Source organism: Rhamphochromis longiceps, linkage group LG7 (assembly GCF_057381845.1).
Source record: "Rhamphochromis longiceps isolate RC_006_pf linkage group LG7, R_longiceps_female_GT1.1, whole genome shotgun sequence".
Lineage (NCBI taxonomy): Eukaryota > Metazoa > Chordata > Actinopteri > Cichliformes > Cichlidae > Rhamphochromis > Rhamphochromis longiceps.
Window position 1 is genome coordinate 44155930 of NC_140563.1, and position 25538 is coordinate 44181467.

The 25538-nt window shown below is 38.6% G+C and overlaps 2 protein-coding genes across 2 annotated transcripts; both read left to right on the top strand.

Annotated features, from left to right (window-relative positions):
* Positions 1-1176: 1176 nt before the first annotated feature.
* Positions 1177-21229, top strand: scarb2c (scavenger receptor class B, member 2c). The gene is made up of 12 exons (XM_085413786.1): positions 1177-1386; positions 3489-3646; positions 6271-6415; positions 7549-7746; positions 7856-7947; positions 8716-8835; positions 9888-10066; positions 10852-10970; positions 13000-13073; positions 15895-15946; positions 16738-16890; positions 19146-21229. The coding sequence occupies exons 1-12, from the start codon at positions 1264-1266 to the stop codon at positions 19182-19184; spliced, it is 1452 nt and encodes a 483-aa protein (XP_085269912.1). The 5' UTR covers positions 1177-1263; the 3' UTR covers positions 19185-21229.
* Positions 21230-22696: 1467 nt separating this feature from the next.
* Positions 22697-25025, top strand: LOC146665977 (liver-expressed antimicrobial peptide 2). The gene is made up of 3 exons (XM_085411256.1): positions 22697-24031; positions 24131-24270; positions 24544-25025. Exons 1-3 carry the CDS (start codon positions 23966-23968, stop codon positions 24575-24577), a joined length of 240 nt encoding a protein of 79 aa, XP_085267382.1. The 5' UTR covers positions 22697-23965; the 3' UTR covers positions 24578-25025.
* Positions 25026-25538: the final 513 nt, after the last annotated feature.

Genomic DNA, 25538 nt, shown 5'->3' on the forward strand with positions numbered 1-25538 from the left:
CCAAATACTTATTTTCCACCCTGATTTACGAATAAATTCTTTACAAATCCTACCATGTGAATTCATGGATTTTTTTTTCACATTCTGTCTCTCACAGTTGAAGTGTACCTCTGGTGCAAATTACTGACCTCTGTCATCATTTTAAGTGGGGGAACTTGCACAATCGGTGGCTGACTAAATACTTTTTTGCCCCACTGTAGCTCACTGTGTCATATAGTAGCCATTCTTTCAAAGTTTTTTTTTTCCTTATTTTAGGGTTTTTGTGCTTGTAAACTATACATTTTTACTAAATTATTGGTATTTTTTTTTTTATAATAAACTAATATAAAGTGTGTTCTGATCTGCTTCTCAGATGAAAATGAGCAGCATTTTTTTTTAATGAAGCGGTCTAATTTGGGAATTTCTGATCAGAGAAGAAAAAAAAAACAGAAAACAAAGTGAGACAAAGACTGACACACGTTGTTACTCATAGTTTAGTCTGGTTAGACGAATGACAACCCCGGTATACGGTCCGCTATAATTTCAGGTTAGAGGCAGCAAAGAGAACCAAAAATCTTAGTAAATGGTAAGACAGGGACATCTAGTGGAGAAGCTGTTTACTGCTATGCCACTTCCTAAAACGTAGCGCCTGGTGTTGTGTGAATAAAGAACTGTAATTTGTGATTCGCAGACTGAACCTGTCCGTCCTGCCCCTCGTGACAGTTGGCTTGTCTTGGTTCTTTTGTCTTTTTCTCTTGTCTCTTTATTGCAGTTTGTTGTTTTTAAAAAAAGCTTAGTCCGAGTCGCACTGAAATGAATGACACAATTTTATACTCATATTTAACAAATATGTTTTTTTTTTTTTTTTAAGTCCGTAACAAAAGGTTTAAACTGCTACTGCTTTAGATTAAAAAAAACAAAGAATGTTTGCCTTCAAGATAGATAGCCTACTCGTTCTGCGGTTCAGCTATAATAACGACCAGCTCTTGTGGAGGGAGTTTAATTTGTTATGTTTTTCATACATCATATTTCACCATTGAGCCCCATAACAAAGGTTAAACAGATTATTTAAAATCACTGTAGCTTCTTTTTTACGGCTGAATGCTCACTGACCCTATCGACTGTCTATGAAACCGGATGTGGTAGGAGCGAAGTGTCTTATTCCGGAAGTGAGTCTTTGCTCTACCGAGCAAGTTCCTGGCTTCTCAAAACAAAAACAGCAAACAGTGGGTACCTGCTGTCAGTGAAAGCTGAGAGACGTGTTTAGCCTTCTACTGCCTCGTCATGGTGCTAAAGTCATGTTGCGTTTACAGCGTCGGAGTTGTTTCTGTACTGATGCTGATTCTCGGCATTTCGTTGGTTTTGACCAGCGTGTTTCCACATTTAGTACAGTCGATGGTTAAAAAGGTAAGCATCTAATTTAGGCTAGCCTTTGCAGTAGGCGTTAACCTCAGATAAGCTAATATGAGACATTGTCATAGTAGCTAAAGTTAGCTCATTTAGCGTCTAAGAAATACAGCGTGGAATTATTTATGGAAGTGTTTTTAACAGTTTTAAGCGTTTCAGGTTTGAATGTTTTACAAATGGCTCGCCTTAGGATACAATTTCAGATCTGTTCTGTCACCCATTTACTTAAGTAGCAGTGTTTATTTCTAGGGTTGAAAAGATGAGATCACACAATGTGTACATTTTGTATCCTAAACATGCGGAAATCTTTTGGTAGCACAGCTAAAATTAACACGGCTTGAAATAGTTTAAATAAATAGAATAATATATCAATAAACGCTCAGTAAAAGCAAACATAATTTGACAAAACCCAAATCTCAGTATGGTTCAGACCTATTAAGTAATTGTAAAAAAAAAAAAAAAGCGAAATGGCGCAAATTCAACAAAGTATTACAGAATGTAACACGTCTTACTAAATGTAATAAAAAACCAGGATAGTAAATCAGATGATTTTAAATGGGCACAGACAGTGCTGTGCAGTAAGAGCTTTGAGTTTGTCTTAACTGTTTTGATTGTAGAGGGTCTAAAAATATTTACATGAGAGAACAGGTGATTATCCGCTAGACAGATCTGTTGTATTGTAGACCGTTGAATTAAATTAAATTTTGTGTGGATCAGTTGAAAAAAAAGTTCTCCACTGCTTATTCGACAATTGGCACAGAGAGTATTGTATGCTTTTATAACATTCATTGCTAAATATAGTTTAACATGTGACATAGATGCCATCTCAGTATTTCGCATTTGATCATTTTGCCTTTTATTTGTGCTTTGTGATTGTCACCAAATATTGTGTATCATATGTGGCATAAACACTCACTGGACACTTTATTAGGTACACATTACTAGTATCAGATTGGATATCCTTTTGCTTTCAGAATTGCCTTAATTCACATGGTCAAAAAAGGTGCTGGAAACATTCCTCTGAAATTTTGGTCCATATTTACATGATAGCATCACACAGCTGCTGCAGATTTATCGGCTGCACATTTATAATGTGAATCTCATGTTTAACCACATCTCAAAGGTGCTCTACTAGATTGAGGTCTGGTGACTGTGGAGGCCCTTTGAGTACAGCGAAATCATTGTTATGTTCAAGGAACCAGTTTGAGATGATTTGTGACATACTGCGTTATCTTGCTGAAGCAATAGCCATGGTCACCAACAATAATCAGATAGGCTGTAGTATTTACATGATGCTCAACTGGTACTAAGCATTGACTGTAGAAAACTGTTTTCTACAGTCAATGGTACTAAGAGGTCAAAGAACATATCTAAACACCATTACACCATCAGCTCCAGCCTAATCCTGCCCCTGCCACCTGTATGTTGTAGCAGAAATCAAGACTCCTCAGACTGGGCAATAGTTTTTCAATCTTCTATTGTCCAATTATGGTGAGTCTGTGTGAATTGTAGCCTAAGTTTCCAATTTTATAGGTTGTGTTGATGTGTTATGGGTTTAGAGATGCTCTTTATCATACCTTGGTTGTAACACGTAATTACTGTTACTGTTGCCTTTCTATCAGCTTGAAGTGGTCTAGTTATTCTCCTCTAACCTTCACAATCACCAAGAGAACTGCCTTTCACTACATATTCTTTCTATTTTCACACAGTTTTCTGTAAAATCTAGTTGTTTGGGGAAAATCCCAGTAAAACAGCATTTCCTGAAATACTCAAACCAGCCCATCTGGCACCAGCAGTCATGTTCAGAGTCACTTAAATCACGTCTCTTTCCCATTACGATACTCAGTTTGAACTTCAGCAGGTCCTCTTGAGAATGGCTACGTTGCTAAATTCAATGAGTTGATTATGTATTTGTGCCGAAAAGCAGTGGCCTGTGAGTGTGTGTGTGTGTGTGTGTGTGTGTGTGTGTCATGACACCAAATGATGATTTCATCTGTTTCAGCAGGTTCATACCGTGTAACGTGAAGTGAAACTGCATATCATCAGCACAGTAGTCATCTAAAATAACATTTTTAACCCCACCGCCCTTTGTCCCCCATTAGCAAGTCATTCTGAAAAACGATACAGATGCGTTTGAGGCCTGGAAGGATCCACCGGCACATATCTACATGCAGTTTTACTTCTTCAATCTCACAAATCCCCAAGAGGTGTTGGATGGGGAGAGGCCAGCTGTGGTGGAGATTGGACCGTATACATACAGGTGAGGGAGGGAAAGGAGAAACGCTTAACATTTGTTTCTCCATTCATCTCTTGATTTAAAGAAAACAAAACAACAAAAAAAACTAAGTGTCAAGTTACTGGAACATTTTAAGAGGTGGAGGCAAAGCAATGATGTATCAGCACCCATAATGGGAGCTTTTAAGATTCAGTGGTGCCAGTCTTACGATGTATATTAAGAATAAATGTGATACAAATTTATTGACTAGTAATAAATTTGACTAGTGAAGGTGTTGAGTTAGATGAAAAAGGTTTATAAAAGCACAATACATCTGATTTGGAAAATCAACAACCTGATAAAAGTAACAAAGCCAACGCTGCTGCACGCAAACTGTGGAGCAGTTAAAAAGATCAGAAAAAGACACTGCAATAGTAATTAAGCAGGTAAATAGCAGCCAGGTCCGGCTAATCAGATGGCATTAGTTAGCATCTAAATATTACACTTCATGACAGTTGGAAAAAGACTGAACAAGCGTGGCTTGTTCAGCAGGATTCCCTGGCAGAAGTCTCTTCACTCTAAAAAAAAGAACAAGACAGCACAGCTTATGTTTGCAAAGTTGCATCTGAGCAAACCACAAGATTTCTTGAACACTGTGCTTTTTTTCAGATGGACCAAAGAGATGATTGGCCACAATGCACAGCCCTACTTTTAGGAGAAAGCCCAACACAGTGTATCAGCACAAACGCCTCATACAAATTTTCAGCCAGTTTTGGAGGAGTGATGATTTGTTCTTGTTTTGCAGTCATTGATTAGATCATGAACTGCTCTGTATACCAAAGTATTTTAGAGCCAAATGTGAGGCCATCTGTCTGACAGTTAGCTTCAGCTGAAACTGGGTCGTGCAGCAGGACAATGATCTCAACCACAGCAGCAAATCTACAACAGAATGGTTGAAAACAGAAAATGATCAAAGTGTTGCAATGACCCAGTCAAAGTCCAGACATCGACCTGACTGAAATGCTGTTTCAGGGCCTTAAGAGAGCTGAGCCTGTAAATCTCAATGAATGGAAACAATGCTGTGAAAAGAGCAGGCCAAAATTCCTCGACAACAATATGACGAAGTGATAAAGTCAATACAGAAAATTGTTACATCAAGTCATTTCTGCTCAAGCTTTTGAATCCCAGGGTGTGCTTAGCTCTCACAGGACACTGTCGTCGCACAGTGTCCTTGATCCAACACAGCTGATTTAAATGGCTAAATTACCTCCCAACATGTCTTGAAGTCTCTGGACACATGTCTCCAGAGGCCTGGTAAGGAACTAATTATTTGATTCAGGTGTGCTGATCCAGGGTGATATCTAAAACCTGCAGGACACTGGCCCTTGAGGCCTGGAGTTCCCCACCCCTGGTCTATAGTGTGTTTAAGAAAAAAACATGTGAATGTTGTTAGAGATAAATTTAAAGAGATGCAGAGCAATCCTGTGCTTGGATACCTGTAAGCACCTGAGAGACAGCATTTTTGTACTAGTTTTGGTGCTGAGACTTACGAACTGTGACACGGAGATGTTTATTTTTCCGAAAGCACATTTTATTGTTTTTTTTATTGTGTACATTCAGTGTTATTGTGCCATGAAAGGTCAATGTGCAGTTTATTTTCTACCCAGTCCACACCCACAGGATCTCGACATTCATAAAACTGGCTTTTGATTAAACGTGCTTTACATATATTACTTACTTTGTTTTACATTTTTAACTTACTGTTTGACTTGATGTTATTTCATTGTTTTCCCTTTTCAGATCTTTTTATTTTTATTCGCTGATAGGTTAATTTATTGGTTTAATCATTTGACAGTTTGGTTTTCCTGTTTTATGTAGCATTACGTTTTTAAAATGAATTTTTATTGGCCTTATTTTGTTCACTTGGTGTATACATGTTCTAAAGTTTATTCTGTTTAATTTTCTTTTAATATATGCCAATTTTAATTTGCCTTTTTTTTTTTTTTTTTTTTTACCTGTAAAGCACTTTGAACTAGATATACGTGTAAGGTGAAAAGAAAGTTTATTTGATTCATATTATCCATATACCCAGTGATAGTATAATATATCGCTGCACACAGCTGATAACCATCTTATCTCTTTTGGCACTGACTTGTTTTCAGTAGCACTGAAAGCTAACGTAAATACTTACATACGTTATCTGGGTCACCAAATCAGTTAAAATAAAGCAGTTTTAGGAAATTGTTATTGAGTTATTAAGAAACAACTCACCATTGACACGTTTTATGGTTTAAAAAAAAAAAGCTTCTTCTTTTTTTTCCAATAATTGCATCACAGTCACATGTCACAAACACAGTCACAAACTGCACAGATGTGTGTCAAGGGAAATTGAGCCACAATAGACGAACAATCTTCAACCCACTTTTCATGTAGAGTAAATGTGACATTATCAGTCATGTGAAGAACTGCATGTCTTAATATCCCCACACTTTTTTCATGTATTGTGCTTTATATAACATGGCGTGTTAAAGAGTGCAGATGCAAAGTAGGGAGTTACGCTATAGCTTTTTTTTTTAAATCACAAACAAAGCTAGTTGTTATATTTGGCTGCAGCTCTGTAACAAAGAATCTTTTCTCTTGTCTAAAAATGTTTTGCTTTTCCTCCACAGAGAGTACCGGCCTATGGAGCAAATTGACTTTCAGGATAATGGCACTAAAGTAACAGCTGTCAACACTAAAACCTACATTTTTCAGCGTAACATGTCCCGAGGTCCAGAGAGTGACCTCATCAGGACAGTTAATATCCCTGCCATGGTGAGCAATAGTCTACAGCACCGATCTGATCTGCCACTCACAGTATTATAGTTTTCTCACATTAGGACGAATATTAAGGTTTCTCACATGTGGGCATTGCTCATGTATATTCCTCAACTGGTTGTTGAGTGGTTCACAGGAGTTGCTGGTTGTCGGTTGCATGTTGGTTGCAAAGAAAGTGCTGCAGAAAAGACCTCTTAGGGGTCTTGCTCTGGTTGCTAGTAGGTTGCCCAGTGCCTATAGCATTTCCTGTGGAGCATTTCCTATATGGAGAAGGTTTGTCTTCAAAGTAATGTTTTGCCTCAGCGCTACAGTCAACATGTTTCAAAGGGGGTGGATTTCTGGTTTGTGCTGCACTTTCTACGGTTTCACTACAGTTTGGAGAGTAGTTGGGTAGTATTTGTTGACAAGTCTATCACTTCCATTCAGACTCTAAATGGAGGTTAAATGGTGATTCCAAATGGCCCACGGGTGTGAATATGAGTGCGAATGGTTCTGTCTTTCTGTGTTAGCCCTGCAACATATTGGCGACCTGTCCAGGGTGTACCCCACCTCTCGCCCTATGGCAGCGGGATAGGCTCCATCCACCTGTTGACCCTTAATTGGGTAGGCAGAAGAGGATTGATGGATAGCAGTCAAATGGAGGTTTTTGCTTGGAGATGAGATGTTTTTCCCTAGCAAGTGGTGGTTGCCAGAGGGTCAATATCTAGGTCTGTGTGACTGGGGGCTTAGTCACTTGATCCTACATTGTCACCATGATTGTCACTTGTCCAAAATTGTGGAGAAGTTCACGTAACATGGTTAATGGGCACATGGGCATGTGGTTTGTGTTCACATGTCTGCAAAACCTCAGTCAATCAGCAAGATTAAATAAGGAAGTTGTTCTCTTAATATGTTTATATATATATATATATATATATATATATATATATATATATATATATATATATATATATGTGTGTGTGTGTGTATACATACATACATACATACATACATACATACATACATACATACATACATACATACATACACGTATGTACTTACTTACTTACATGGCCTGCTTTATGTTTATTCAAACTAATAATCCTGTAACGGCGTTCTTCTCCCTTTTTTGTTTCTTTTTGTCCTGGTAGACAGTGATGGAAAGACTCAAGGATAAATTCATTGAAGCCAACTTGATCTCTGCCTACATGAAGGGCACCGGGCAAGGCCTTTTTACCACTCGTTCAGTGGGAGAGCTGCTGTGGGGATATGAAGATGGACTTCTTAAAGCCTTGAAAACCATTACACATGATCTGGATCTGGATGATGTTTTTGGACTTTTCTATAAGGTCTCTTTAATGCACATAAATGTGTAATTGTGTTCTTTGTGTAAACCATATATATATATTTTTTTTAATATTTAAAAAAAAACAAAAACTTTTTCCCCCCATCTTACAGAACAATGCTTCCAATGATGGAGAATATGTGTTTTTCACTGGTCAGCAGAACTATAGGGACTTTTCCAGAGTGGACACGTGGAAAGGTGAAAGGTAATTGTCTCCTCTCACCTGTAGCACATGTTGGATTTACAGTTTAATTGTAAAATTGTTCATCAGTGAGTTTTGTTGGTGACATGAAGTTAATGGATGCACACCAAGTGATTTGTGTCATATGATCAAGGTGGGTTTAACTGTGTTCCTGTTGAGTTTTCGTTCTCTTTCTTATATCACCGCCGATAGGACACTGAAACTGAGTCTGTTTACAGACATGTGACCAAAATAACCACTGGCTGCTAGTTTGGCTTATATACCTTTTATAATTATCATTTCATTTCATAGCCATTAAATGAGGAAAGTCAAATCATGTTAGCCAAATCCCCCCAACAGCAAAACAGAATCACTCACTGCAGGGATCAAACGCTGATGTTTCTCCCTTTAACATCATTTTAAAAAATGTAATCAATAATGAAATAACTACTTAGGTAAAGCACCAAACTCTCTTATCTTTGTCACAGAGAAGAACAGCCAACCATCGGCTCTGCATCTGTACTCACTAAACCCCCAAAATATGATCATCTTTCTTGCACTGCCTTTTATCTCTGCCTGTCTTACAAACCTAATTGTTTTAAGACTAGGCTGTTGTACCTTGAGCAGCAGTTTTGGGAAACACCCTTATTTTATAGTGTGCTTCCTAACCTACAAATATATCCAGTCCTCTTTGCCCAGCAAATGGCTTTCCATGGCTTTTAGCTGGGCGTGCTAAATGTCTGAAACATTTTTAAACCTTCGAACTTTGTAACATTTTGAATATCTGTGCAGCTCCTTGAATTGGTGGACGTCTGATGAGTGCAACATGATTAATGGAACCATTGGAACAGGCTTCCATCCTGTAATCACCAAGAATGATATGCTCTACATTTTCTCGTCTGACCTGTGCAGGTGAGTAGAGCAGAAAAGCTGTACCAGTGAAAGATGCAATCTTTTGATTGCATATACAGTACTGTGCAAAAGTGTTGAGCCACCCCTCATCTCTTACTGGTGTGCTAGTAAATTGGGAAATAATTGCAGTAATTTAATGAAACACATGGTGGTATGACCACCTTTATTCTTGAACACAGCCTTGTAATTTCTTGAAGTAGTCTTCAGGAAAAGTTCTCCAAGCTTTTTGAAAGACATGCAAAGCTCTTCTTTGGATGCCGGTTGCCTTTTGTTCCATTCTCTGTCAAGACGATCCCACACTGCTTCAGTAATGTTGAGGCCAACCTCCAAAACCTTCAAATTTGGATTGAAGCCGTGCGACTCAAAATGTAATCTTTATTGAAGAAAGACACATTTAATACGTCACTTGAATTTAAAAGGTTGTGTATTTAAAAAAAAACCCCCAAAAAACTTAAATGTAAATTTAAACTATTTGAATTTAGAAATGTATAAAACATTCATTGTAAATGTTTGTTTCTATTTTAGTCATTGTAGCTGAATGTGTTTTTCAGCTGAGCATCTGGACTTTTGTAGTTTCATATGAAGGTTATTTCAGTTCAGTTTCAAGCCATATTCTGCTGACTCATGCAGCATTTGCTGTATTTTCCCTCTTGGCTTGAGCTAGTGAAATGGCTCCCCCCACAGCCTTCCTGAGCCTTTCCCTGGTCTGAATATTGGATTAAGGATCCTAATTTAGTTTGGCTGGTTTCAAGGCTGGTCAGTGTTAGCCTCCTAAATGAGGCCACAGCCTATTTAATGCTGCTTAAAACAACAAATGTCAGTCCTCTGTGATTGTTAATATATTAGAAACAGAAGTCACATTTACAGGTCATCTAACAGCTTGGTTAATAAGAGGTGTCAACACAACCGTTGAAAAACTGGTATAACCAGTTTGTTCAATGCAGGTTTTCTGTAAATCAGTTTATCGCTGAGCTCATGAATTCAAACCATGTGTCATTGTCCAGTAACGCAGTGCATCCAGAGATTAACAAGCATGTAACTCTCTTTCTAAGGTCTCTGTACACAGTGTATGAGGAGGATGTGACAGTGAAGGGGATCACTGGGTATCGATTTGTTCCTCCCAGCTCAGTGTTCGCCAATCTGACTGTGAACCCAGACAACGCAGGCTTTTGTGTGCCTGCTGGTAATTGCCTGGGGTCTGGCCTGCTGAATGTGTCTGTATGTAAAGAAGGTAAGACAATGTTTTACTGTGTTAAACATAGCCAAATGATCTTTGATATGCTGCTTTTTAAGTTACATTAGTTCAGACTCATTTCTTTCCCCCATGGTGTGATTTGTGTGGACAGGTGAGAACAAAGAAATTGTGTTTCAATTGTGTTTAAAACAAAATAACTCAACCAATGAACTCTGGAAATGTTTATTTGCGGCAAAAACATGATCTGACCGAGTTGTATCAGTTTGTACCAAGTTTCAGCTAACCGCGCCTTTTGTCAGGCGTGTGTCGTCCCCCCCCCCCACACACACACACACACAAAAGGAGTAATGCTTGCTAGCCAGAGACCGTCTCCATTACAAACGCATCCACTAGTCGAAAGCACGAGAACTTGTTCCCATATTTACTTTCTGGCTCCTCAGACACGGTAGAATAAGTGAAGTGAAAGTTCTCTTGTGGTTTGTTGTGATGTGCTCTGGTGCATCTGATTTAAAGCAAACAAACTATGGTTGTTAGTGCTGAGTAATAACTTGTATCAATTCCTCATTGCACTGTAAAGAATATGGAGTCAACACTTAGCAAAAGACTCCCTGAAATTAATTCACTGACTGTCATTTCTGGGGCCTACTTTAGCAGTGTCCCTGACAAGTGTACGCTGTGTTTATTACAAGCCATAGCATTATTAGAATATTGATGTTTTACATTTACAGGTATATTTTACACATGGCATATTTTCCTCAGGTCGAGTAAGATGTTGTCCCTGCTTTGTTAATATCTTCTGTAATGTTTTTTCTGCTGTTTAGGGGCTCCTATCATAATGTCTTCACCACACTTCTACCAGGCAGATGAGAAATTTGCTCAGGATGTATTCGGAATGACGCCAAACAAGGAAGAGCACCAGACTGCCATTGATATCAATCCGGTAGGAATCACAACTTTAAAGCTTAAATGTTTAATTCGTTCTCGTGTTGTTGTGAATCTCTCTTCAATTTATAATACATATTTTGTCTAATACAATTATGATTTATATAGTATTAAATCTTCAACACTAGATGGAGTAGTGTCTCAGCTTTTTTTTTTGTCATGACTAGCCAATAGTTGAGCTTCTGTTTAAAATAGTGGTTAAAAATTAAATCAGAGGTACGTGGTACGGGGCTGTCACGAAAGATAAGCTCTAACTGCTCTTATCATGATAATAATACTCTAATTACCTGGTTGAACTTGTAGTAAAGTCTTGATAGCGAGAGACAGACTGAAAAAAACACCTCCAGCAGCACAACGTGTAGCTGAACATACTGTGTAGTGCTTAACAAATGTATTAGACCACCATCCAATGAAAGATTTATGCCACAGCAGCCAAAAATTAACAATTGCTATATGATCTAATTTTCTGATTTTATTTATTTATTTATTTTTACAAATTTTACATGATACACTTTCAGAGAAAACAAAAAAAACGATGAATGATTCTGTAATAGTTAAAAGTTTAAAAAAAAGTGCAATTCCCAAAAATAAATAAACTGTATTACATTCACAGTAAAAGACAGAAAGCATTCTTCTTCTTCATGATGCTCCAGATGTTTTCAGTGGGTTTACAGCTGTTGTGATAGATGCAGTATGGAGTTTAGCATTGTCTTGAAGAAATATGGCAGTTCTTCCCAGACAAGATTAGAGCATATGTTAATGTAAAGCCTGTGTATAGCTTTATATATGGCTTCCATGGGCACTGATGCACTCCCATACCATCAGAGATGCAGGCTTCTGAACTGAACACTAATTTACAAGCCAGATGATCCCTCTCCACTTGAATCTGGAGGATGCAGCAACCATGTTTTCAAAATTTAAGAGAAAATACTTTTTTTTTCTTCTTTTTTTGTTACACCAAAGAGATTTCTCCAGATTTTCTGAGTCTTTTGATCATGTTATTAGATGCTGAGATACTTGAAGTCTTAGCATTTTTACATTGTGCAGTATTTTTCGGATTTTTGTTCACAATTTGCAGATGCGATATTTTGCAGATTGGTGTACCTCTGCTTGTCTTTACTGCTACGCCACTCTTAAGATGCTCTTTGTACACCAGTCTGACCAGTCTAACACAGAACTCCTTCTTACAGTCGCTCTCACGCTTTCGTACAAAAGTACACTTAATTATTTCACACATCCACATATAAAGTGGTGGTTTTACAGTTACAAAAGTATTGAATCCAATAAACAAGCTACCATTTTTTTGTGTTTATCCTCCTTGATCACTCTGCCACGGCATGATATCATTAAGATTGATCAAAGTCCTGTGAATTTTATCATAACTGCTGAGTTGTGATGCCCTCAGCCATCTTCCCTGCTTGCCCAGAGCTGTGAAGTTATTTTTGCCTACAGTAAAGATATTAAAACTACAGGCAGTACTATGCAAACAGTTTGGGGTAACTTTAGATAAATACATGATACATCCTGAGATTTTTTTTCTCTCTTTTAAGTTTTTCAAAATGCAGAAAACTGAAGAAAGAAACGACTAAACTCCCAATTAGGTTTATTTGACAGCTGCCATGTCTCACCGTCTTCCGTTTTTTCACATAATCTCAGATTAACTCAGTTTATTTCTTTTCTTTTCACTGAAGTTACCTTTTTATCACTCCAGCTGTATGTTTGAGGTCATTCTCAAGCTGCATGAGGAATCTGGGCCAGAGCACATGCCTCCCTGATGGTATTATGTAATGGATGGAAAATCTGCTGTACCTAACTAAAAACCTTTGCATAGTTCTGTGTTTTTCTATCCAGTGGTTTGTTGGTTTACAAATAATGTCAACATGTTACTATAAAGATTATGGCCATAATACAGTGTGGGCAGAAAACAATTATTTAGGTGTTTAGGTATACGTGTTCATACATCAGGAGTGACAGGAGTTTTTCCCACATTCTCTGTGTCCCTAACAAAATGAATTTGTGTTTTACAGCTGACAGGAGTGGTTCTCCAAACAGCCAAGCGACTCCAGATTAACGTCTATGTAGAGCAAATTCCCACCTTCAGGTAATCAGCAGCTCTTTCCATCAGTTCAAGCAGCTGAATAACCTGATTTTTCATGAATTTCACTTTCACTATATTAGTATGAAGAGTGAAGCCGCAATAGCTGCATGAGTACCCATGTCTGTGAAGGGCTGCCAGTAAGCTAATTGTAAAGCAATAATGCCACCATCATCATTATGGGTGGACTTTTGCACAGACCTGGCTCACTTGTTACGTGTTTATCTGAATTCAGAAGGAACTAGCAGCAAGATAATGAGACTGTATGTGTTTAGATAGTTACATATTACTGTTATTTTTATTTGAAATAAGATAAAATAACAAAAGCTATATTAAAGTGGCAAGTCAGCTTTAATGTGAGTAGTAATATTTTGAAATGTATAAGGTTGGAGCCCTCAAGACAACATTAGTGGCCAGAATTTATTATACTGAATAATGTTAACAATGTCTCTTAAACGTACTGACATCAGTAGATAATTGGCTCTGGTTATGAGGTTTGGCTTTTTTTTTATGTACAAGGAAACACATTGGCCTACATCCTGGAGAATATTTGTAATTTGCCATAGAGTCATGAAGGGGCCTTTCTTTCCCATGCAAATCATTTTGCTTTCATCTACAAGATTTGTGCTCTTCTGTCCACCAGGCTATTTTGGATCTGTCCTGTGCATGCCTTCTGCTTTTAGAATATACCTCTTTATTTTTGGCAAACTAACTTTTGCGAATCCATCCATTTTGTTCCGCTTATCTGGCGCCAGGTCATGGGGGCAGGAGCCTAAGCAGAGAAGGCTAGACCTCCCTCTCCCTGGCTACCTCCTCCAGCTTATTTGGGGTAAAACCAAGGCGTTTCCAGGCCAACTGAGAGATCTAATCTCTCCAGCGTGTACTGGGTCCGGACATGCCATGAACACCTCACCCAGGGGGGGGTCTTTGTCAGATACCCGAAACACCTCAACTGCCTCCTTCCAGTGTGGGGGAGTAGCAGCTCTACTCTGAGCCCCTCTTGGATGGCCGAACTCCTCACACTATGTCTAAGGGAGAGGGCAGCCACCCTTTGGAGAAAGCAAATTTCTGCTGCTTGTATTTACGGCCTCGTTCTTTCAGTCACTACCTAAAACTTGTGACCATAGGAGAAGGTGGGGACGTAGATGGACCAGGAAGGAGGAGTTTCCCTTTTATGCTCAGCTCTCTCTTCACCACGATGGATCGGTACAGCGTCCGCATCACTGCAGCCGCAACATGAACTTTTGTATCATTCTAATAGATTTTTATTCTCATTTTCATTTGCACAGTCACTTTATTTATGACTCGGAATGACAGAAAACTCTTAACTTCAAGTAAGCTAACTGTAGGTACTGTAGTCTCGAATGGGTGCTACACAGTCCACACTTACTTTTGTGAATGCAACAACCACAGTGTTGTGCATTACAAAGAAAATGATGCCAGTCAGTGAAGAAAACCTCTTTATACTCTCTTTCTTCACTGTAGTTAAACTCAGATAATAAAAGTATTTATGCTGTTGGTAAAAAACTGTTCAAATCTACTTTTTTCCCATGGAACAAATGCTCATAACCCCCCAGTAACTGAGGCTTAGAAACCAGTCTCTGGTCATTAGGGAAAAATGTGTTTTTCCTGCTTGGATGACGAGCAGTTCCTGGAGGTTGCTCGTGGTTGCTGTGAACTAGATTGCAAAATCTTTAGACAAGTAAAGGTTGTGCCTTACTGCAACACACCAGCATGTTTCAAAAGGTGAAGCTTTTACTTTAAAGTAGTGCTGCCAGCGTTAATCTTGTTAAAATGACGTTAACACCATAACTGCAATAACGTGGCAAATCTCAGTTTGCGAGTTAGCGCGGATCGCCCCGTGCACGGGGCTATACAGTACTAACGCGTAGATGAGCTAACCGCGCTAACTCACACTGTTTCTAATTTCACTACCACTTAGCAAGTATTTGGTGAGTGTTTTGCACACGAGTGCAAACTACAGGCAACTGCTGCTATCTGCTAGCAGCAAAAGCACTCACAATGGTGAATACTTTGGTCAGAGAGAGGCTGCCCCCTGTCTCTGGGGCCTAAGGGAGTAAATATAGAATCCAACTTATAAACAGAACTGATGTTGGGGCTGATATCAGTAAAATCTTATCAAATTGAATCCCTAGCCAAGCGTCGGCTCTTTTGTGCAATATTGAACTTTGAAAGGAAAGTTTGTGCAGTTCTTTTGATGCCAACAAGCCCAGATATGGCACTTTTATGTTATATCTGTTATTCCGTTTCAAATTAAAGGTGCTAGAGACAGAGCTTGAAGTCCAAAAATAAATTATGTAACTCTCCACATAATTTATGGTGTGAGATTAATACGTAATCAAGCTTTATTTATGGGGCTCAGGGGGTTGGGAAGCGTATCTGTAACCAGAAGGTCGCCGGTTCGATCCCCGGGCTCTCTGTCCTGGTCGTTGTGTCCTTGGGCAAGACACTTTACCCTACCGCCTACTGGTGTTGGCCAGAGGGGCCGATGGCACGATATGGCAGCCTCACTTCTGTCAATCTACCCCAGGGCAGCTGTGGCTACAACTGTAGCTGCCTCCACCAGTGTGTGAATGTGAGAGTGAATGAATAGTGGCATTGTAAAGCGCTTTGGGTGCCTTGAAAAGCGCTATATAAATCCAATCCATTATTATTATTATTATACAGATAGTATGAATTTACAGAACATGCCCGGGAAGACATTGTATAAGTATATTTATATTACACAAGTATATTATATTGTGTTTTCCAAGTTGCTATTTTTCATTACATCATAGTTAAAGATTATCATGTCATTCTCTTTCAGTCAAACGGGAAATGTAAGGACAGTAGTCTTCCCTGTGGCTTATCTGAATGAGGTACAAACTCTCTCTTTCTCTCTCTCACTCACTCTCCCACACACACACACACACACACACGTACGTACGTGTGGTTTCCCTAGCAACTTACCCTAATCCTAACCATCAAAAATGAATGCCTAACTCTGACCCTTAGCCTAAACCTAACCATAACCTAATTGTAACCCTGACACTAAACCCACATTTTGAGTCTCAAAAATGCCTTCAAACTCGTGGGGACCGGGATTTTGGTCCCCACAAGGGCTGTCGGTCCCCACAAGTAAAGTAAACTTCCAATTTTTGGTCCCCACAATGATGTTAATACCCGTACACACACACACCACAGCTCTGGTTTATATACATTTTCTGTTATAACTCTCAGTTAAATACAAATGATTCAAAGGGAAAAGACTCCCTTGAGTACCCTGTAGTTAAAGGAGGCATTTTTGTTTTCAGTATGTACCTCGTGTTTTTCTCTTTTATGTATTAAAGCATTGTGTAATCCTGCTCAGACAGACTATAAATTAGTAAATCTAACTTGTGTGGAGGCAAAAAAAGAAAAATACAGAGGTAGATACTATGATTCCACAGAATCAAAGCTACAGAAGACTAATCTAATATAAATCACTAATTAGTAAATTTAATATTACTTGTTTATAGAATTCTTATGGTCTCAGTTTCTTCATAAACTTGAACACCAAGATGAACAGACGGTAAATGAAAGGGCCGTAAATGTACCATTTACTTTTGTAGGGGCTGTGTTTGTGTTCTTATGTGCTATAACACAATATTTTCTCTTACCGTCTTAACAGAGCGCCACCATTGATGACACAGCAGCCAAGAAGCTAAAGGCGATTGGTGTTCAGCAGAACGTTGTGGAGAACATTCCCTTCATGCTGATTGGCCTAGCCATCATTGTGGGAGGAATCTTCATGTTCTTGGTGTGTCAACAGAAAGTCCCCGAGGTGAGCTTGTGCAATAAGCAACTGTGTGATGTCATTATGTTGGGACAGATGGCCTGAGCCTGGTTCTGCCAAGTGCTTGCACATACAGGATGGCTCAATTTTTTTCATTCAGATTTATGATGGTGTATGTGGTCAATTTAAAATAATCTAAAAAATAGTTCAAATAAATTGATTTATTTTTCATTATGAAGCACCTTAGATTAGTCCACAGCATGCCCCAAAAGCCCTATAAATGCTCAAGAAAAATAACTTAGAAAATACAAATCGAACCTGTTTAATTAATGCCATGCTGCGCTCCACTCTAAAGAACTACAAACTACAACTAAAAAAAACGAATTAACTGAAATAAGTTAATGGGTGAGTCTATTCAAATTAGGGCTGCCACGATTAGTCAACTAGTCACGATTACATCGACTATCAGAATCGTCGACGACTAATTTAATAGTCGACGCGTCGTTTGAAGCTTTGTAAGATCCCAAAAGACGCAGGAATAAGTAGCAGGATTTAAGAGTGTAATAACGGACTGAAACAGAAGATGGCAGCACTGCATGTACAAGGATGCCAGCTGCCGTTAAACCCCGAAGAAGAAGAAGCAGCTGTGTCCCAGAATTCGTAGCGCGGCCCTGCTCAGTTGTCAACAATGGCAGCAGCTAGTTAGTTTTAATGTTACTCTTATTATTCTTTCTGGGTCACAAAATAAACGTTTAACATATTTTCAGGCGAGAATGTAGCTGTGTAAACCTCAAATATCTGCTCAGTTTATCAAGACACCACATATTTTCAAAAGCGCTCCCACGTTTTCAAAGATGTCTGTTACCCACCAGCTCCAGTGTTAGCTAGGCGGGGGCAAGGCTCACTAGAGCCCGTGGGAACAGCGGACTCCCGGCAAATCGTTTTCAAATCCACCACCGTCTTTCGCTACTCAGGTTAAACATGATATATAAGTCACTTAGATAACTTAAAATGTTATTGTTTGGCTTTTTTTTAGTATTTTATTTGTTCCTGAGTAAATCGGTTTGGCTGAGATTAAAGTTATAGTTTTTATACAGCTGAATAAACATCAAGCAGACAGCTGATTATCAGAAGTGTGAAATGGTAGAGAGTTTACTCCGGTGTCCTGTTATATTTTAGATAGCAAGGAGCAGACGGCTGAGTTTATTAAAATTTCACCAAAACAATCTGCAAATTTCATTAAAATTTAATAAACTATCATCTTGTCTTTCTTGTTAGTTAGCACATACCTTAAACATGCATGCTGGTGCAATAAGCTTTACGTCCAATGGATGCATGATCTGATTGTCGACTAATAGCAAAAATAATCGGTGACTAGTCGACTATCAAAATAATCATTTGGGGCAGCCCTAATTCAAATATTGTAGTAGATTTTAAGACTATTCAGAGCAGATACTGTTGCCTTCCTATGAGCTAGCAGCAGTCTGGCCATTTTTTTGGCAATCCTCTGGCATCAACAAGCCACGTGCACCCAGAGAACTGCTGCTTACTGGATATTTTTCTGAAATGCCCAGCCCAGCCCCACTGGCACCAACAATCATGCAATGTTCAAAGTCACTCGAATCAACTTTTGCCCCCCTTTTGATGTTCAGTTTGAACATGAGCAGCATCAGCAGCTAATCAATTGCTGCCGTGTGATTGTGTGAATGTGTAAAGCGCTTTGGGGTCCTTAGGGACAAGTAAAGCGCTATACAAATACAGGCCATTGTCTGATCAGATATTTAGGTATTTGGATCATCTGCCTCCATCTGACCTTATCCTTAGCATTCTCTCCTGTCACACCAATCCTCTGCATGTCCCTCCTCCATTATATCCTTGTGTGAGGTTTCCCTCTTTTCCTCCTGCCTGGCAGCTCCATCTTCAGAATCCTTTGTCCAATATCTCCACTACCCTTCCCCTTTAAATGTCCAAATCATCTCAGCCTCGCCTCTCTAACTTACCTTAAACCCATTCCCCCTAATTAGCTCTACTTCTTGCATCTTTATCGATCTATATGCATCTGTCTCATTCATACACATGCATTTTGTCCTCTGTGAATTTAAATCCCTCTTCTCTCCGTTGCATATTTCCACCACTCCAGGATCTCTTCCATCTACTCCTTACATGCATGTCCTGAACAACCCTCACATACTTCACTGCCTTTCCTGACTTACTCATGCAGCATCACAGTTCCTCTCTCAGTACTTTAAATTGTAATATATTTGCATTTTATATATATATTTTTTTATATTTTTCTTTTTCAGAGCACTGCTGCCGAACGACAGCCCCTGCTCTCATCGTAACAGCAAACAGAACGTGGAAAGAGGAAGATTGCCTTGGTTGCAATACAATTCAAGGGGTTCACCCATTAATTCTCAAGTAACACTAATACAGTGGTTTTCATATTTTAATCTACTTTCGCATTCATGGTTGTAAGAAAGTGGTAAAAACTGTCTTTTTGTTGTGTTTGTTGCTGGGTTTGGAGGATAATGTCTTCATTTCAAGTTGTAATGATGCTGGAATCCAGATTTTCCAGTCAATCTTAAATTGAGCTTGTTTTTATTTTAACTCCTAACTATGGGATTTTTGAATTGGATTAACACGGGGTTAGTTAACCCCCTTAAACAACCCAGCTTTGAATTAATCAAACATCCTGGAAGTGGGAAAAACACTGTACTGCAAAGTGGCCATATATGTGTGAGCTGTTGCTGCGTTTCTGAATATAAAAGACGTTGTGTCTATCTACAAGGCAACTGGCTAGAGCTTGAACAGTTACTAGATTCCCAGACTAGTTTGGGAGTCAGAGTTAGTTTTAAAAAGCAAGAAAAAACAGTATTAAGAAGCCAGGTTGGTTGTATGTTATAATGAAGTGGATGTAAAAAGTCAGGCTAGTAGTGCAGCCTGTTCGAAGTGCAGATTACTTTGGGCTTGTCTTTCAGCCTTTTGGCTTCAGATGCTATGGCGATGTGGTCTTGTTCATTTTAAAATGATGTTCTGTGTTGTAGCCAAGCTCAGTAATCTACAGTGTATATTAGGGCTGCCACGATTAGTCGACTAGTCACGACTAATTTAATAGTCGATGCGTCGTTTGAAGCTTTGTAAGATCCCAAAAGACGCAGGAATGAGTACCGTAATTGTCGGGCTATAAGCCGCTACTTTTTGCACAAGCTTTGAACCCTGCGGCTTTTAGTCAGGTGCGGCTTTTCTATGGATTGTCCATGATTTTTGTCATATCGTAAGCGGATTTGTTTTGTTTGTTCTGCTGTTGTACGGCACTACGTTGCCTGGCGGAAGGATCGGGGTTCAAGAGTGGTATGTTGGTCACATGTCCGTCTGCCAGGCAACGTAGTGCCGTACGAAGTAGCGCGAAAAACAAACTTCAAAGTAGCGCTATGTGTTCAGTTGGAGGCGTGGATGATGAGCGGCGAAAAGCAAGTTATGCTCAACTCCACCAGTGGATTCTGACAGCGTGGAAAAGTGTGAAAACATCCACGATCACCAACGGATTTCGAAGGGCTGGACTGCTGCATGATGGAGAGGAGGACACCGCCACGGCCCTTCTGAGGGTGTTCGACTCTGACACTGACAACGAGGATTTGTTTGGTTTTGAAAGTGACAACAAAGGAGAGAAGCGGAGAGTGGATGACGAAGCCATCATGAGCCTGTTCGTATCCGACACTGGAGGAGAGGACTTTGGTGGTTTTAGTGCACAAGAAGAAGAGAAAGATGGTGTGCTGTAGGTTATTATGTACTACATTTGTTACTCATTTATGAAGCACAGTACATGTTTCGTACTTGTAATTACCGCTACTTGTACATATACCTAAAAAGTTATGCAAATATGTACCCATAACTTGTTTTTCAAAATATCGTTTCAAAACCCTGAAGAAGAAGAAGTAGCTGTGTCCCAGAATTCATAGCGCGGCCCAGCTCAGTTTCCAACAATGGCGGTAGCTAGTTAGTTTTAATATTACTCTTATTATTCTTTTTGGGCCACAAAATAAACGTTTAACATATTTTCAGGCAAGAATGTAGCTGTGTAAACCTCAAATATCTGCTCAGTTTATCAAGACATCTCATATTTTCAAAAGCGCTCCGACGTTTTCGGAGACGTCTGTTACCCACCAGCTCCAGTGTTAGCCGGGGTTCAAGGCTCACTAGAGCCGGTGAGAACACCGGACTCCCCGCAAATCGTTTTCAAACCCACCGCCGTCTTTCGCCACTCAGGTTAAACATATATAAGTCACTTAGATAACTTAAAAATGTTATTGTTTGGCTTTTTTTTTTTTTAGTATTTTATTTGTTCCTGAGTAAATCAGTTTGTCTGAGATTAAAGTTATAGTTTTTACACATCTGAATAAACGTCAAGCAGACAGCTGATTATCAGAAGTGTGAGATGCTCGAGAATATACTCCGGTGTCCTGTTATATTTTAGATAGCAAGGAGCAGACGGCTGAGTTTATTAAACTGCACTGAAACGATCTGCAAATTTCATTAAAATTTAATAAACTACCATCTTGTCTTTATTTTTAGTTACCACATACCTTAAACACTTAAAGCTGTAAGCTAATGATAGTTATATAAGAGCAGATTCATGCTGGTGCAATAAGCTGTACGTTTTATGTCCAGTGGATGATGATCTGATTAGTCGACTGATCGCAAAAATAATCGGTGACTAGTCGACTATCAAAATAATCGTTTGTGGCAGCCCTAGTGTATATATACATGTGTGTCCTCCTTGTGATCCAATCAGTATTAACCCAACAATGACAGGATGGCTTTCTTCCTGTTGTGAATGTCTAATACAATATTATTTCATTTAATTCCAGTACTGTCATAAATATGTTAATATAAATTATACTGATTTACATTGCTGAAACCGGAATATGAAGCTTTGTGGTAGTGACACTGACAAACACACAAAAACTTTTGAAGCACTTAGACTGATTTTGTTTTTTCCCCAGTTTAACTTCTGTGGCATTTTATAACTTTATTGAAGCATTTTTAATAATAAAAAACAACAACCCCACATTGTTTTCCTATTGGCCTATGAATTTTTAGAGCACATATGACTAAATGTTATTTTTCTATCCAACGTTGCACACAGTTTCACTATAATATAGATGTTTTTGCTATTTCAGTCACTATTTTTTGCTGACAAAATCTTTTGTGTTCAATTTCTTTTTTTGAGTGTGTGTGTTTGTTTTGTGCCTAAAAGAGAACATTGTTTACACTACTACTACTCCCTGGCAAAATCAGTACTTAACTATAATCACGATTTATACGCAAATCTCTCATTAGGGTCACATGTATGACAGTTTGCACGTTGTCGTTTGCTATGCTATTCCCTGAAGGTGTGTTTGTAGTTCCTGTCTGACATTGCAAAAGTATTGAATCATTGCTCTGCAGATGACCAATAAAGCAAGACGGGCTTTATGACAAACTAAGGTCTGACTAACTACGGTGCACTGCTTTTTCCCTTCTTTAATATAGCGCTGTATGTAGGTTGATAACCAAAACATCTTTTTTGGTTGTAACAACAATATAAAGATATATTCAGTCATTGTCTTTGCAAGCTTTTGAGAAAAGCTGATTAGTTTTTAAGGAGAAAAAAACTTAACCTGTAAACCTTGGGTTTTAATGTTTACGTGGAAAACCGTAATACCATAATGTTGGTGTGACCGGTAGTAATCATTAAAAACACACACACACACACACACACACACACACACACACACACACACACACACACACACACACACACACACACACACACAACCCAATGCTGCCTTCACTGTCTTTCATCTATATTTTAAATCGGTATATGCTACATGCAGAACAGACATGTGTAATATAGGAATGAATAACAACAATTAAAGGTTTACATAAAACTTAGCAGTACTTGCCGTAGCATTCACGCAAGTCCTGATGGTCATCGTAAACATATTCAGTATCGACAGAATTTGAATTTTTGTCTGTTATGTATCTGTGATATTTAAAGACTTTATTTCTAATTCTTCAAACAAAATTCGTCATGAATACAAATATTAGTGACCATTGTTACATATGGGCAACACGTGAAACAATAAATCTTTTTTTTTTTTTAAACACATAGATGTTAATAATCAATGTGTGGTGATGGTCATGAAGACTTTTGTTCAGAATGGCCCAACCATTAAGGAGGATGTAGTAGTAATAATAATAATAACTTGTAATATTTATGATGCATAAAGACATGCATACGCTTTAAATACGCTTGCTATATCATAGCAAGAAGATATTTATGAAATCATTTTTATATATTGCCCCAAGTGGTCTGTCAGTGAACTGCAGTTTAACCCCTGATATTTACGGGTGCATATGGTGTAATTAATTTTTTTTCCATTAGAAATGGTTGTTTATATCTGCATTAACTGTTAGTTTCTTTTTGCCAGCTTCATGTAAACTTCAGTGCACAAAATCCTAAATTCTTGAATATTTTGATAATTTGTGGGAATTGCATATTCATATCTGAATGATTTTTAAGTTATGTTATTAGTTAGCTTAGCTTAAAGTCTGGAAGCGGTCTCTCTGTTCGAAGTTTTGTTTGGGCAGAAACTAAACTGATTGTAGGGAAAGGGGGGAATTCAGGGAATCTTCGGGAAGTCACTTCATCAGATCTTGGACATCTGATGAAGCAACTTCATTTAATTTTTTAAGTTCCTTCCGGCAAGACTCCATGGGTGGAGCAAATGGCTAAATGCATAGTGGTCTAAAGTCACATTAGGGTTTCACTTAGAAACCTCCGACGTGGAGTTGGCCTCATTTAGTAGGTTGAGGTCCAAAGTGTACTTTGGAGTCACATAGATAAACTTTGTCTTCAGCTGTGTGATAACTACCACTGTGCAACAGATTCCCATCAGTGACTTTGACTTGACTTGCTCAGTCTGCCAAACCTTACGCCTTAGTCAACAAAGTAACAAATTAATGAATTATTCAGAAGGTAACTCCTCCCCAACCCAATTAAAGCCTTTAATACAGGCGTAGCTCACAAACCAAGCCTGCAGCAAAACAGCCCCTGTCTTGAACGTCATCTGTAAGCAGCATGAGGACTCTCCAGGAAAAAATTATCATCCTTTCTGTTTTTCTGTCTTTGTTATGTGTCGTTCAGGTAAGTTATTTATTGTTTGTTGAACTTTCATGGAAATATTTTTTTTCTAATCAGTGTTTTATATGACAAAGCTAAAGGATCAAGTATTTGCCTTTACAGGTTCATTCAATGCCTGTACCTGACGAGTGGCATGGCTTAATTCAGCGAACCAAACGTTCACTGTTGTGGCGCTGGAACAGTCTGAAGCCAGTCGGTGCCAGCTGCAGGGATCACCTAGAGTGTGGCACAAAATACTGCAGGTACAGCTGAAGCTTAAATATTTCATGACAGTCCATCGGTTTACCTGTCTTCCTGATACTCCTGATCATTTTTTGACTATTTTACATTAACTCTGTGTAGCTCTTAAATGTCAAACTCAGCATCATATTCTTTAAAAAAAAAAACAGTTTTCACAGTGTGTTCATTACTATGCTGTACATAGGCAGTGTGAAGGTGTGTACACGTGTATTTTGCATGCATGGTCTGGATAAAGTCAAAGGGTAATAATGGTGCAATCATTCTTATCTTTACAGGAAAAATATCTGTTCTTTCTGGATCACCACCTGAAAAAGAGATGCACAAACACCATCAGAATCTACAACAGACATCTGCTTTATGGACCACAACTGCCTGTTTTGTTTTGTTTTCAAAAACCTGCCCGCTCCTTTATTCTGGCTCCAACATTCATTCTGAGCAATCAGATCTTTTTCCACCGCGCTGTATCAAAAACAAAGCTGTAAAATCCAGGCATGCATAACCAATCAAATGGCACCACCTTAAGTGATTTGTCTAAAACGCTGCTGCAACATCACACAAGCTGTGTAATCTGAATGTGTTTTATAAGAAAATATAAATATCCATGCAAAGTTTGAGCCGCTCTGGGTTTATTGGTTCAAGGTTGTTGCTGTTGTTTTTTTGTTTTTTTTTTAAAGAGATTTTTTTAATGTATTTATTTGTAAATATTGTAAATAATGTAAAAATTCAAATATACTATACATTTTTTTTGAAGAGGTTGTACTGCCCACATCTTCATTTTCTTTTTTAGTAGTAAAATAAATTCAAAACACATTTATATATTTCTCACACTTCCTGCTACTCTTTCAGTTGAGGAGCTTGAAAAACAGCTTTCCACCCAGCTAATGCGTAAGCTGCATTACTCATCCAAACCACAGCGCTGGGGATGTTGTTTTAACTTTTCCTGCATTCATAAACCTTATTTTAAGGAAGAATAAGAAAGATTATAAACGCATATTCATAACCACTTCCTGTGTTAAAAGTGCCAGCAAAAAGCTTACAGTAACCCAGACAAAGGCCACTTTTATCCTAAGAGAAGTAGTAGTACTGAATTACAAACCCTGAATGTAGTCGATAACAACAGCAGGGGTGAAAATGGCTGATCTTAGGGCTCAGTAGATGAGAGAAACTCATTTTGCATCTACCTAATCTAAGCTTTGCAGGAAGGATAAACAGTCATAAAACAAGGAGTTGCTGACACTGAGGTCGTCGAACCTTTTCTAAAAAAGAATTT